This window comes from Parasteatoda tepidariorum, chromosome 5, assembly GCF_043381705.1.
Source record: "Parasteatoda tepidariorum isolate YZ-2023 chromosome 5, CAS_Ptep_4.0, whole genome shotgun sequence".
In the NCBI taxonomy this organism is placed as follows: domain Eukaryota; kingdom Metazoa; phylum Arthropoda; class Arachnida; order Araneae; family Theridiidae; genus Parasteatoda; species Parasteatoda tepidariorum.
Window position 1 is genome coordinate 69,865,915 of NC_092208.1, and position 15,641 is coordinate 69,881,555.

Consider the following 15,641-nt stretch of genomic DNA (forward strand, 5'->3'; position numbering starts at 1 on the left):
TATATACAAGGGGTGATCAAATGAAAAGGTACGAAACGACGTAAATACGTAACAGTTAAATATTTGCATATTCCGCTATGGGAGAACGTAGCGAGACATCTCGGGATGCGATTGAAGTCTCTGACTGGGATCGGAGCATGCGCGGGGGCCCGCGTGAGCAGGAGAGAGCAGAGACTCTTATCAAACGCGGCGCATTTCTCAATGATCTTTCATTGAGAAAGCTTTTCCTCAAATGATACGACAGTTCGTATGAGGACAGGATGGCGTTCACGTTGCAAAATTCGACGATTGAGGAGCAGCGAGGTGTTATCCGATTTCTGACAGCGGAACGTGAGAAACGGGCAGATATTCATCGCCGGATGGTGACAGACCGGGGCTGCTCATGGAGGGTGTGGTTCTGCTCCATGATAACGCGCGTCCACACGTCTCCAGAGTCACACACACGGAACTGGCAAAGTTCAAGTGGGAGACGTTAAACCATCCACCCTACAGTTCGGACATGTCGCCCTGCGATTTCCATGTGTTTGGTCCACTGAAGAAACACTTGAAAGGGAAGCGCTTCAACTCGGACGACATACTCAAGGACGCTGTGAAGAACTAAACCTCGTCACGGCTTCAGGAATTCTGGGAACATGGAATCCTGCGGCTTGTTCATCAGTAGGATCCTTGTGCTCAGGCCTATGGTGTATATTTTGAATAAAGTTCATATTTGTACCTACCGTGTCGTTTCGTACCTTTTCATTTGATCACCCCTTGTATATAAAGTTACAAGAATGGATTTTTTATCTAGCCATTTTTATATTCTTTTAAATTTTTTTAATATTTTCTCAAGGTTCTTAGCTAGTTTATGCATTTTCAGCTTAAACTTACTTGTTTGCAAAACCCAATGAAAGGCTCAAGGATGAAAGCTTTTCCTCAAAACTTTTTTTCTTATTCGAAACTTTTTCAGGTTTCCCGACTAAACTCTGTCAATAAGAGGAAGAAAAATATATTTAATTTTCCTTTTCACAATCTCAAATTTTTAAAGACAATTTAAACTTATAAAAAATTAAATGAAAAAAACTTATAATTTTACTATTTCGTTATTTGCATAAATAAAACCTAATAACAAAGCCGAGCTGGAAATTTTGCATTTACATACCTGCCAACTTTTACGCATTTGGCGTAAAATTTCTTTTTAATATTTGAAGTGGTAGTAAATATATACTTTTTTTTCTGTTATAAACTTAATTTTTAAATGATTTTGATCACCACTATACTTAAAAAAATTAAGCATATATATTGATATGTGTTGTTATCATGGTTGTCAGCTTAAGCTTTTTCAAATACAACGTATTTTTTGGCTTAAAATTTAAATTTTAATTCCATTTTAATACCACTGGAAAAAATCATAATGGAAGGGATTAAAAGTTGGCAGGTATGCATTTAGCACAGATTTCTTTTAAGAAGTTCTAAGTGGTAACAAAAATGTATTATTTCAAGATTTTAAATTATAACACTAATTACCACGGTATTTAAATAATTCTATGACCAAAAAAAACTTGATGAGAATATTACTGGGTTGCTACGTACGACTAAAAATGTAGAAAGTGGAAGCTAATAAAATTCAAACTTTTATCATAAGTTGATAAAAGTTTATGCATAAATATTTCAATGAATTTAAATTAAAAGAATTCTTTTCACCACTATGCTTCATATAAATAATCTAAAGAGGAACATAAAAAATTTAATTTTCAAATAGAATAAGCAAAAAATTTAATAAACAGAAATATTTCAAATTATTCATTTTGAGTTTTTGAATAGGAAGACGACTTATATGTTTGTGCAAAAGCCCGAAATCTGGTAAGTCCGGGGTTTTGCCGGTAAAACTTAGGGTTTGTTAATAGTTCGAAGTATGTTTCATGATTTCCTTTCCGTTCCTCGACTTTTTCCAAGATATTGCGTAAAACTTAGGAATAACCAACGCCTTCCATTTTTAGTCTGAAACGAGACATTTTTTACTGTTGCCAAAAATTGCATTGTTTTTTTTTAAATTTTTGTAATTTCTTAAAAAGTAATTATAAAACAGTTCCATCGATATTATCCTAAATCATCGTACATTGTTTTTATTGCTTTCACAACTTATTTTTCAATTAAGAATAAAGTATTTTTAAACCACTCAGAGACACACTGTATATAATATATGGCCCTCTTCTGTTAACCCTTTCACGCCGACTGTCACAAATACGTGCCAGCATAAAACCGTATCAATCAGGGCAAAAAGATAAAACTGGTAACCAAAGTAGTTCCTTAGCAATTTATTTGTGGGCGGGGTTATATTTGCTTGATTTATTTAATTCACCATTACGTAGTTCAAAACAAAATTATTTAGTTATACTTTGAACTAACATTGATTATATCTGCGATTAAACTAACAGTAATTAAAGTAAAAGCAAATTAAGTCTGTCAAATTAGCAATGACGACATTTAAGTTACTGTTTTTTATTTATTTACATCCTGATTCTGATTTTGTACGAATGCTTTTATAAATCACCCGTCCCCAAGGGGTTAAAGGAGGCCGTTAAAGGTAGTTAAATTTTCTTCGTCAAATCAAAAACCAAACATAATAATTATCAATCAATTTTTCATTTTTAATTATCTGTTTAATCAAGAGGTGTGAGTACCATTGCTGGGTTTACCCTATACTGATCTATTCTGTTGTTTTACTAAGGATAATGTTAAGTGCCACTACCAGGTATACTTTACATTGACGCTTTATATGTTTGTATGCCATTTCCCGACATACACTTCTCTGATGTTTTTCGAAGGTTAAATGCTATATCTCTTGCATACCCTGCATTGGTCTTTTTTAAAGTTGAGTGGCACACCCCATGTATAGCATATAATGATTATTTTTTTTAAGTTAAGGGCCAATGCATATACATTTCCTACTATTACCTACACTGGTTTTTCTAAGACAAAATGTCACTTCATGGTAACATGGCTAACTGTAAAGATGAAGGGTTGCCTTCGAGTCTTCGAATTCGATTATCAAGATTTGGTGACTTTTTAAGCTTCCTTTAACTTAACAGTACCCATTATGTATAGGCGAATGAAAAATCATATCATAAATAATCTCTCGTTTCGGACTTTTACCAGAAAGCATTGGTAACTCCTAGATTTTATAGCAAAAACTTGGTAAAAGTCCTAAATGGATTCATATTAAAGCATACTTCGGATTTTTGCCAAGCCACTTTGGTTAATCTGAGGTTTTACCAGTGAGACCTAAGACTTACTAGACTTATGGCTTTTATGGAAACATATACACAAATGGATCCTAGTGGTCAAAATTATTTTAAAGATAGCAAAATTTTTATCATAAAATTCATTTCTTCTTTTAGCAAGTTTATCATAAAACGTTCCTGATTCGCACTGTAATCCTTTAAATTGAAATGCTCATTAAAAATTCTACATCAACAAGGCTAAATGTATTTAAATTTAAGTGAGTGCTAAATCAGAAATACTTACATTTGCTTAAATGACTAGTTTCCCTAGTCAAAATTTTAAATAGTTTGCCATTTATAGGCCAGCATAATTATGAAGGCAACCATCTAGTGGCTCCATCATAAGCCACAATATTTTAAGGTGGTAACCAACATAAGTGATCATCATTACAACCACTTCAATATTTTTAATGGACCATTAGTGCGTTGGAATGACCTAAAAATCGGAACCTATACACTTAAAAATATTGTATTTTTAGGGTTCCTTCGAGTCTAGTGGTGGTAGGAAATTTACATTTATGTAAGTAGTATTTTTATAACTTCTTCAGACCCAATGTATATATTAGGATACATCACCAAGTACAGGATACCTACAACCTAGTCTTGTAGAAAATAAAAGAGTGGTGACGAACTTTCCTCAAAACTGCTTAAAATTTCTTAAAGTTAGCTTCTAATTATTTTTTATAAAGTCAATTTCGAAGTTTTCACACAACGATAAAAGAAATTTCGAAAACAATTGCAGATATCAATACTTAAAAAACTCATATTTTTCATAATATACTTACCGCCTTAAGAAAATTTTAGGAAGTGCTTGTGGCATGGTATGTGGTCCGGGATTTGGACCCAGAACCTCTCTGATGCAAGTTCTGATGCTTGTTGGCCCATAATTATATATCACTTATCACATTAAATACTATTTGTTAAAAAAATGACTTACTTTTAACAGGTTAATCAAAGAATTGCGGTCCTCTCTCCATGGCTTTGTTCGCATATCAAACTAAAAAAAACGATGTAAATTAAAAATTTTCATGGTCACAAATTTAAAAAAAAAATAAATAAATAAATTGTGAAAATTTGTAGTTTTGATTCTTTAAGTAGTAAACTATTGTAATTTTTCAAAATATTTTTCGAAACTTTCATGTTTTTACTTTTCGTTTTTTAACTACCGATTTTCTTTCAGAAATAACAAGGAATAAACGAAAAACCGACACCTAAATCTTCAAATTTCTGCAAAACCGCAAATTTTAATGATATTTTCGACTGCATAAATCTCAAAGAGGATGCAAAGCTTAGACCCTCAGCACACTCCTACACTTCTGGTATCACACTAACACTTAACAACACGAACACTCTCTGAATTATTCACTCTCAGATTCAGCTTATCCCTGTGAAAGAGCAAACCCTCGGAATCTGATCAGGGGTAAGCTAATCCCTGTGACTTAAGTGTAGAGAGCAACCCGGCACGAGTGATAATTACCAAGACGTCCTGGTCTCTACTTTAACAGAGCCACACTTACTTATACACATACACACATCTTCATATTCCTTTAACTCGCCCCCCTTTTGTATGTATTCCCAAACTGTAAATACTGTAAATATTCATTCTTTAATTTAACCTTTTTCATGTACTTTTTTATTACTGGTAATTTTGTTATTACCTAATAATCGCAAAGTGCCATTTTTTTTCTCTCACGAACTCCATTTGGGTCCCCAAACTTTATTTTTGTCGTGTATATTTCTTAGGCTAATTTCAATATGAATGGGAAAAGGGCCATAAGGCCTCAGATGCCCAGTTCCACTGCAACAAACGAACGTACCTCTCTCAAACATCTGTGTCCATGTTTTGTCAAAAACTCTCTGTATTTTGCACCTGCCATTGTTTCAGATCGATCCAACCATTCTAGAATATCCTGGAAAAAAATTATAGTTTAAAGTAGCTAGTTGAATCTTAAAATTTGTTTTATTGTCAAAATGATAACTAAAAAGTACCTTTACTGATTTACTCTTGAAATCCTCTGGCTGTATTTCTTTCTCAATGTAACTAGCCAATTCCTGCAAAATTTTAGAAGTGTGTGAAGTTTATAAAAAAAATTCTGGCTGTGTCTTGTTTTAAATCTAAAGAGGTGAGTTTATCATGTTCGGTAGAATCATACTAAACTTTAAGTCAACAATTTCGTTTGAACCTTAACCGAGTCAAACGACATACAATAGAGACAAAAAAAGACATATTTTGTTTGCATATGAATCTCGAAACGATGCATAGTAAAAATACAATAGATTTATAATTTAATTAGAAAAGTTATAGGTATAAAAAGTCTCTCAATGTTCAATTCCAAAACTGCAATTTCTTGAGAATAAAAAGAAAGACATCACTAAAAAAATTTATGGTTTTATTTTATTTTATAACCGTCGTTGAACAACCTACCCAATTTTAAGTTTACGACTACCAATGTACAACTCCGTAGCCTTGTAATTTCCGAGAAGATCCAGTAGACAAAGGAACTACTGGATCAAGTATTGGAAGAAATTGAACTTGGTGGGTGACTTTTTTTGGTGGAACTAACCTGCATTTTCATTACATAAATAGGAAAACCTTAAACGGTTATCTTGACCGAAAGGTGTCGCTAACCCATGATTCGTCGACCACTGAGGGTCACTTTACGACCACACAGTAGTCGGTGCTAGCCGGGAGTGGAATTCGTATCGAACAGTCATCAATGAGATTCGAACCCATGTCATCTCAATTAAAGGCGAGAGCTCTACCCCCTGAGCTGAAAACTATTTCGGAAATTGTACAGTGTGCAAAGTAAAAACCGGGCCACCCTAAATAACTTTTGATCGAATGATCGGATCTACACGTTCTAGGATTCAATCTTAATGATTCGATATGCTAATTAATTAGTGCTGACGATCGTTTAAGTAACGAAGCTAAACACGAAAACGTACTTTTTCTGTATAAACTTATCTTTTTTCCCACGGGTTTGGATTTTTAACCCCAAAATAAAGGAAGTAGCCACAAGCTGTGAAATATGACCCACTTAGCTTGGCCGAAAGACCAGTCCAAAAGTCTGGATCCCTTAATGTTATTTTTTCTTTTTTCGTATTTAGACAAGTCTTGAAAACTTTTTAAAAGAATTGAAAAATTTTCGCCCACAATTATAAAATTCACTTATCCAAAGATAATTTCATGCAAGATATCACTTTTAACAATTTTTTAGTGTTTTTTTTTTTTATTATTCTATTTAATAACAGTCGGAAAACATTTCGAATTGTAAGTTATGCGATGTCTTATTCCATTTTAACGAACTGAATTCAATTTTAGGTGACAAAATACAAAACTTAAGCAAAATCGATCGAATAGTTCCTGAAAATCCGAAGTTTAAAGAAACCGTATTTTTAAAATTCGATATCTCAGGAACTATTCGATCAATTTCGCTCAAAATTTGTTCTTTGCCATTTAAATATTACATCCCTTAAAATGACGAAAGAAAATTTATACCTTTACAATCAGAGAGGCTAATTTGCTCCGTACAGGTGATTAATATTTTAGGCTTTTAGTGTGACTCTTGGTTTCATAAATTCGATTTACAGGGTTTTTAATCAGCCCTACTTCTAAATAATTCAAAGGCTTATGTGATACACCACTTAGTTGCTGTTTATTAGCCAAAAATCAGCAAATTTTAGTTTGTGGTTCTCTACCGTTTTTTAAAATATTTCGTCAAATGCTGAGTAGTTGGCATCCATGTGGAATTCATAAATTTTTCAACTATTATTTCATGAAAAACAGTAAATATTTGTTATAAGTTATATTTTGAACGGAATTTTTTTTTCCGGATAAACGAATTTAATAATTGTGTGCAAACTTTTTTAAATTCGCTTAAGAAATTCTCGAGATATGGAGAAAAACGCAAAAAAATAAAATTAACATTAGGAAGACCAAACTTTGGCAAGCACTCCTGACTAAAATATGGGGACCATATTTTCCAGATTGCGGATACTCTCTATATTTTGGGGATCAGAAATTCAAATTCGTTGAAAAAAAGGTATGTTAATTCAGAGAAAGTACGTTTTTGTGTCTGATTTCGCAACTTAAAATACCGTCTGCAGTCTTTAATTAGCATATTTGAGGTCAACCCCTCAAACCTCTAAGATTGAGTTTTAGAGAGCGAAAATCCAACCATTAGATCAAAGGTTAATCTGGATGGTCCATTTTTTATTTTATGCATTCTGCATTTGTTAAATTTGTTTTTATTCTGAACATATTTTGCACATTTCTTTTGTGTTTTAAATTGCACGTTAATATTGAAAAAGTGTACGACAACAAATTTACCCATATAATATTGTTTGAAAATACTTACTTCTATAGCCGCTGGAACATCAGCACTTACAACTTCACTACTTATTCTCATCAGCTCCGAAAAATCCCGATATACGTCAGCATTAATTTCTAAAAAGATGTTTGTTTTATATCTCAGTTGGCTAATTACATATCTCTAATAATAAACATATTATGTGTCTCTAACAGTAGTAAGTTTCTCTTATAATAAAATAATAAACAACAAAAATGTTTGTAAAAATGATAACATACTTCTTTCTAGATATACTTTGGAGAAGAAAACATTAATCCGGGCAAAAAATTATCCCCATCAGTATAAAATATAACCATTTATATTTCACTTGGCTAATTACATATCTCCAATAGTAAACATATTATAAGTCTCGTATAGTAGTATGTGTTTCTAATAGTAAAATAGTAAACAACAAAATTATTTGCACAAAAAAAAATCTGACAAAATACATTTCTTTCTAGTTATGTTGCAGCTGAAAGCATTATTAATTCGAGCAGAACTATTCCCATCAGTATGAAAAATAACCCATCAGCATTTTAGGAACCGATGGTAAAAAGTGGTAGCAATCTTCCATCATTTGAAACTATTGAATTAATAAATGGATTAATTGTGTTTACAAAAATAAAATTTTGATCCTTTAATTCTCAGTTTGCATGATTATGCAGGTTAGATATTAGCCCAATATGTGTATAGTGGTAACATATTCATTTTAAAACAAGTTTAAACTGAGTTTTTTTTCTCCAAAAGCTACATTTCAGTGTTTAAAATATTTTTTGGTTCAAAATACAAACTACTTTTAAAAAGAACGAGCAACAAACCAAAAACAATTTAACATGCCCAGTGTATCCAGTGTGCATGCCCAGTAACAAACTACTTTAACATGCCCAGTGTATCATCATATTGCAATTCTAAAAACTTAATAACATACGAAACATAAAGAAAACTTACCTCCTCGATATTTTATTAAAGCATTCAAAATGAACACATTCCAAATAGAAGATGCTTCGCTATTTTTTATATGAACAGTCATAGTCTAAAAGAAGTTTAAAGAAAACAAATTATAACATCTATACATTTAATTCAGTTTCAGTCCATTCAGTTACTAAGTTTAAAAGTCCAGTTACTAAGTTCAGTTACTAAGTTATGTGCTTCTAATAATCTTGGCTTCGCCGGTCACCAGTAACCCCCTTGGCGCTTCGAACAAACTCAGTGCCGGTCACCGGTGACCCCCATAGCAATCAACGTGCCAATATAGAGTATGACCTTCTGCAAGCAAATACCACAGGCAAATAAAATTGTTAAAAGTGGTGGCTAATAAAAACTAAAAATCCATTTCAAAACTTTAAACTTAGCAACTCTAACTTGCATATTTCTTTCATCTCACCAGTTAAACTAAATATATAAGGGATACCAACTACTCCGCTTTCTGCAAAAGTTTTTAATAGTTAGTAGGAAATTAGGTGATAATAGTTGCAGAATAAGGATAATGACGCCTTTTCTTTAAAAGAGTCACCAAAAGATAACTGCAATGAAGGTGCATACCGGCCAACAAGTACAGTAGCTGAAAAAGATTTTACAACGTGGCAGTAAAACAACAATTAAAGTTGAAACATTTTCTAAAAATTAAACTACTTAGACATTTAAGAGCTAAATAAAATAAATTAACAAATAGGTCACATTTACATATTTTTTTTAAAAATGCTTATTTGAAAAGCTTAGTGGAAGAACTGGGTAAGTGACATTTTTAAAAAAAATTGAGATTTCTCAGGAAAGTTCTTATTTTAATTCTATTTAAATATATAACATTCATTAATATTGCTAAATCTATTTATGCCGAAGATATTCAGTGGACGAACAGGTTAAACAACATTATTTGAATATTCAGAGGATAGTAGTGGATGAGTGACGTGGCGACATGTAGTCAAGAAACAACCCTAGAAAATCTCTTTTTTGGCATCGAACGCTATGGCAAGGGGAAAAAATTTGGTGAAAATGAAAAACTTGAAACAACAGCTTCCATGCATTAAAAAGGAATTAATGTTTTTTTACGAATCAATAATTAAAAAGTACAAGAGAAAATAAACAGCTTAATCATACATTTTTTTTGCTTCTGGTTCGCTTAGTTTGTGTTTAAACGCACTGCCCAAATAAAAAATTAAATTTTTTTTTCAAAATAAAGTAACGTTGAAAATAAATATTATTTAGTGCTTAGGCAACTTATTCAGTTTAGTATTACTGTTACCTGCTATTGTTACATATTTGTTTTTCTTTTTGAAATAAAATTAAATAATCAATAAATCGGTAATGATCAATGAAAATGACAAATACTATACTAAAAATAACTTAAATGACGTTACCGCTAGAAAATACGTTTCTACAAATCGGAGCAAGCTGCGATCTCTTTACTATTGATAATGAATGCTATCTGGTTTACTATTGATATTGATAATGAGTTTTCGTTTCAAACATCAATATCAATGAAAGATAAGTTATGGTGGTTACGATTAAATAATTTAATTTTGTTGTCCTCGGCCATTAAGCAGAGAGGGTGAGTTACGCTCTTGTTTTCAGTGGCGCCCTCTATGGCCAAGAATTCTACTTCTGATTCACACATTCGTCACACCCTTTTTTATAGGGCGGACCCATTCATGCACCCCCAGAAGTATAAATTGTTATGGGAACATAGAGGACTTTGTGACTCGACAAATGTTACATGCACCAGTCACCATTTACAACCCGGGGAGCCTGGATTCGAACTCCCATATTCACGAACGTGAGATCAGAGTCTTGCCAACCAGGCGAATAATTTAATAGATTAAATATATAAAAGTAGATTCAGTTTCTAGGACTTCTTACATTTTTAGTCGCCTGTGGTAGCCCTATTTCTGAAGGCCAGGCAAGAGTCACAATGAATTCTTACTCTTTCGTAAGAGCATACAATCCAAATTCTTCAAAAGTTTAGTAATCTCAAAAAAAAAAAAAAAAAAAAAAAAAAAAAAAAAAAAANATCTCAAAAAAAAAAAAAAAACATTTTTTCGAGTAACAATATTTTAGTAAATATTTTAGTAATATTTTAGTAAAGCAACAGTATTTTAGTAAATTAGAATCAAAAGAATTTAGTCCATCTCCACATATAAATAAATAAAGCAGATATATAAAAAGCAAGACAACCTAGGAATCATTTACGCTAATTTAATTACCAACGATGCTCGGCCTATGTTTCCAGCTCCATATGACAAGTGAAAGGAGCTAGGAATCACGTTCTAAAGTCTAATAAAAATTTTATAAAAATTCCTTAGTAAATTTTTTTTTAAAAATTTCCTTTAATTCAATAACACAACAAAAAATATTTTTTTCAAATAATTCAAATGTTAAATGATAGGTCAATCCTCACTCACAGCCGTAATAAACTTTAATTAAGCACTTCTTCTAATTTTTGTAGTGAAAACGCGAAATTACAAATGATAATACATTTTTACCAGTATTTTGGATAAAAATAGTTTTAATTACCTAAGGTTACATACATATGTTTCAAATATATTCTGTATTCAAATAATTCATTAAAAAAATATAAGTATAATTGACTCACATCAGTAATTTCGGTACACGCATGCAATAAGGCATCAAACAATTCTTGAGACGTGTTATAATTTTCAGTTGGAATTCTGTAATTCTCATACTTTCTCGCTGCTTTTTTAAAATATTTTTCGTATCCAAATAGTAGCTAACAATAAAAACAGAAATTTCATAAATAAGAATGGTGGCAAACAAAATTACAGCAAATTCATTATTTCTGTTCCACCGGGTCTACTCACCCTACGGAGTTGTAAAAGCTCCTTTAGACTTGTTAAAGCGTCTGTCTTGGGTTTTCCAAACCTGTCATCAACTATGTGAATAAAATCTGAAACTTCTAATACATGGCCAAACGTACCGATGCTCGCTATTTTCATCATCTGTTCATCAGAAAATCTCTTTTCGTAGAACTTGAAGAAGAAAAATGATAAAACGAAAAATATCAACTAGGTGCAACTTTAAATGCATCAAAGTTTAACTAAAATTCTAAATTAGATTTATTAACTAGCTGAATATCCGTACTCCATACAGTATGAAAAAAACTAAACTATCAATAAATCAGTATTGAGCAGCGCAACAAAACTTAAAGACTTATATCAACTTCCCAAGTAGCACATATCTCAAAAACGATATCGTAAAAACGCAGCTTGAACATTGTATGATATCGAAGCGAAATATTGTACAATATAAAAATGGACCCCTATAATAACGTAAATCTTCAATATAGCAAAAATATATTATTCGATATTGTAAATATGTTGTGGAATGTCAATCAGCTGACATTGCTAACCCGATATTCAGTAAACGAATGCTGGCAATCACCAAAATTACGTTATTTGTTAAAATAAATGACTAATTTTGATTTAAAACTTAATAAAGATCAAAATGACAAGTTTCATAGAGTTTTACGCAACATCAAATGGGAATCGTACAATATCATACATACAGTGTCGGTGTCGATTTCCTCCGATATTGACAATGTCGGTTAATATATATTAAGGCTGTTACAATATCTCTGAGCTACACTGATGGACAAAATTAAGAGATGGAAAGCATTTTCGCACATTCATTTGCTCATGCAAGATACCCGCACACCGCTCCATGTGTTTGACAATGGTTCCGTGAATTCCGAGAGGTACAGACAGGAGGTCCTAGAGCACTATGTGCGTCTTTTCAGGGGCGCTGTTGGCCCTGAGTTCATTTTTATGGACGACAATGCGCGACCACATAGGGCTCTCATGGTTGATGAGTATCTGGAAAGCGAGGATATTCAACGAATGGATTGGACAGCCAAATCCCCTGACCTGAATGCTATTGAACATGCTTGGGATGCTCTTGGGAGAGCTATTGCGATGCGCCAACCTCCCCCCAGAACCATTCTGGAGTTAAAAATTGCTCTGGTGGAAGAATGGGAGGGTCTTCCACAAGTCCTCCTTAACTCCCTTATTAACAGCATGCATACTCGTTGTGCATGCTGTCTGTCTGTCAGGGGTGACCATACACCATACTAGAGGCAACACACACTGTACAAGCCTCACTTTTATTGTCATCTTTTATCCTTAAGTTCAGACTACATTGGATTTATTGGCAATAGGTCTTGCCAGTGAATGGCACTTTCATTTTTGTTTTGCATACTTTATTATCATGGAATAAGCTATATCCATACCAAATTTCATTTATTTATATTCAGTATTTTTTGAGATATTTGGGAAAATGTCTTCCATCTCTTAATTTTGTCCACCAGTGTACTTGAGTTAATAAACAAGGCTAAAAAAATACCGTTTTTTTAATAACTATTGTTTTCTATACTTGCCGGTGGCTTTACGTTAATATATTAGGCAAAACTCGTTTTTAGTAGTTTATTTCATCAAAATAACAATTAACTACATTTAGTATGTTTTGATGTTATGGCTCAAAGTTAATTCATGATGATCAAAATGTACCACAATTAGGCGATTTTTCTAGTACTCATTCCTTTCGAAGCCCCGATTAACACCTCCATTCACATTATTAAAACTGCAGACCAAATATTAGATAATGGTAACATTTATACATAAAATAAAAGGATAGATTCTTCGATTAACTTTCACTTTAGTTATTATAAAATAAATTATCAATTTTTGAATAAGACATAGAACTTTTTGACTTATTATTGTTGGACGCGAATATCTTGTTTAAGGTTAGAGTTCTATATTCGTATGAAGTATTAGGCCTACTGAAAAGTTCTGTTCTTGAAAATACACGCCTCTTTTTACAGTAATGCAAAAGGCTCTTTCATAAGAGAAAGTGGTAGGAGAATTACCTTTTTAATCAATGGTAATGTTCTCGCTTAAAGACACATATATATATGGCGCGAAACAGCATGTGCATACATGGGTGATTCTCAGGAAATATGACAATTCACTGTCCCTTACTCCAAGATCTAATACTATAATACTAAAAGAACTTTTCTGGAAAAAAAAATAATAACTAACATTGCTGTTGGCATTTTGAAATGACTTTTTACTATCATTGACTGTTTTGTATAGTTAAGAAATTTAATTGAGTTTCCGGCATGTCACAAACAATATTTCCAATAATGACTAGCTTCAAAACTTCGCAAAAATTTTTAAATATCTAATTTTTTTCATCTCAACCGTTGTAAGCATTTCTAGAATATACGCAGAGGGTATTATTTACTAAAACTTCGTCTAAAATAATTTTTTCTGTCAATAATTTGTTTGTCACATGAAAATCTGTCACTTTCCTAGCTACTTTTATTTAGTAATTTATAACCAAAATAGATAGAGCCAGCAATCAATATCTTATGTTAATAGATTGATAAGATACCATCCTATCTGAACATGTCTTGTTGCATGAATAAAGAACCAACTTTCTGGTACAAAATCTGTTTCAAAAATATTTTCAAGGTGAGTAGGTTTTTATGTTGTCATTTTCCTGTCTTCTTGAAATCATTAATAACATAAACTACATAAATTTATCTGCGTTATTTAACGAAATCCTGCTGTTTTCTGCGGATTGTAAACGTCTTAGGCCGAAGTGTTAAATTAAAGTTAAATGCTATAAAATGGAAAGTTTGTCCTTTTCCCGGCTTATGAATGAAAGGACAATGACGTGTTACCAGAAAACATTTTAAACAGTATATTGTAAAGAGGGAAAGCAAATATTAACCTAATACCAAGTTTACAATATGCTTGGATGTAATCAAAGTTATTTATTTATTTAATGATTGATTATCATACTCAATTTTATTCTGTACATATCAGCAACAAAAATTTTTTTGTTTCTTTCTACAGGGGATAAAAAGAATTAATTTAAGCAATTTATGGTCCATCTAACATAAAGGCTTAAGTTGAGTTACTTACTATTAACTTAAAATTACTGTTTTTTAAACTTTTAAACTAATATGTCATTTTCCTGGCATTCAAGATTTGGTGAATTTATATTTTTTTTCCCTTGATAAAATGTCAATAAACTACTCTGCTGTCTGAAGATATTAATAAATGTAAGATATTAATAACTAAAGAAGTATAAAAAAATTCGAATATATTAAAGACTTTCAATTTGAAGAAATGTTTTGGTCCGAATTGTTGTGTTTCCAAAGAATCACCCACATAATTCAAACTTGTAACGAAAGTGTCCGACAAAACTAAGTGATACATGATATATATATATATATATAATATAATATGAGAAATTACCTTTAAATGTACATTTGATATATGTACATTTAAAGGTAAATGCCTTGCTGAATTTTTTTTATAAAGGAACCTTTTGCATGTTTTTGTATAACGGAGTGTGTTCTGTCGTGGTGAGAATTTTTTCTGATAGATCTAATATAAACTGCTTTCATGAAATATTCTAGATAACTTACATCACAAAGATGAAACATGGCACGATTGTACATAGAAATCATTCCTTTGCTATAATATGCTGCTTTGATATCTGTACTCCAATTGCTTCCTGTGTTTCTCTGAAATATGGTTTAAATTTATTACGACAATGTTACCATTATTATAACAGCATTACCTTTAATTACAGTGACACCGTTACAATTATAATAACAGCGGTATAAAACAAAGAGTTGTATAAATTTAGTTAACTCGTTGACTAATTATCAATATTTTTTTCTCAACAAAAATACAGTTGCATAAAGTTTTAAGTTTTTACTTTAAGAAACTTAAATGGAACAATGAAATCAATTTTCTTTAAAATAATCAGAAAACAAAGACTGTATAACACTTTGCGCAGTATTGTAATGTGTGTTTTTACTTAGCGACTAAAAGTTCAGTATCAATTAAAAGTTATTATTTTACAGCTTTAAAAAAGTCACTTTTCAGTCAATCATTTTTATTTATTTGATTTACTTTTTACTTGAATTTTTTGTTTTCTGTTTTGATTCAAAGTGTCCTATAAAAGTGAATACATATATATATATATATAGGCCCTGAGTTCA

The 15,641-nt window shown here is 31.7% G+C and overlaps 1 protein-coding gene across 3 annotated transcripts in view; it reads right to left on the reverse strand.

The window, feature by feature from the left end:
* Positions 1 to 15,641, reverse strand: part of LOC107436906 (rifampicin phosphotransferase-like) — a 73,915-nt gene that overhangs the window by 13,998 nt on the left and 44,276 nt on the right. For all 3 annotated transcript variants that reach the window (XM_071180560.1, XM_043052768.2, XM_043052766.2), the window contains exons 24-32: positions 15,060 to 15,158; positions 11,428 to 11,595; positions 11,202 to 11,336; positions 8,561 to 8,645; positions 7,622 to 7,710; positions 5,253 to 5,315; positions 5,081 to 5,173; positions 4,201 to 4,260; positions 871 to 965 (exon numbers count right to left, since the gene is read on the reverse strand). In XM_071180560.1, the coding sequence (XP_071036661.1) occupies positions 871 to 965; positions 4,201 to 4,260; positions 5,081 to 5,173; positions 5,253 to 5,315; positions 7,622 to 7,710; positions 8,561 to 8,645; positions 11,202 to 11,336; positions 11,428 to 11,595; positions 15,060 to 15,158 (887 nt within the window). The remainder of the gene's footprint in view (positions 1 to 870; positions 966 to 4,200; positions 4,261 to 5,080; positions 5,174 to 5,252; positions 5,316 to 7,621; positions 7,711 to 8,560; positions 8,646 to 11,201; positions 11,337 to 11,427; positions 11,596 to 15,059; positions 15,159 to 15,641) is intronic.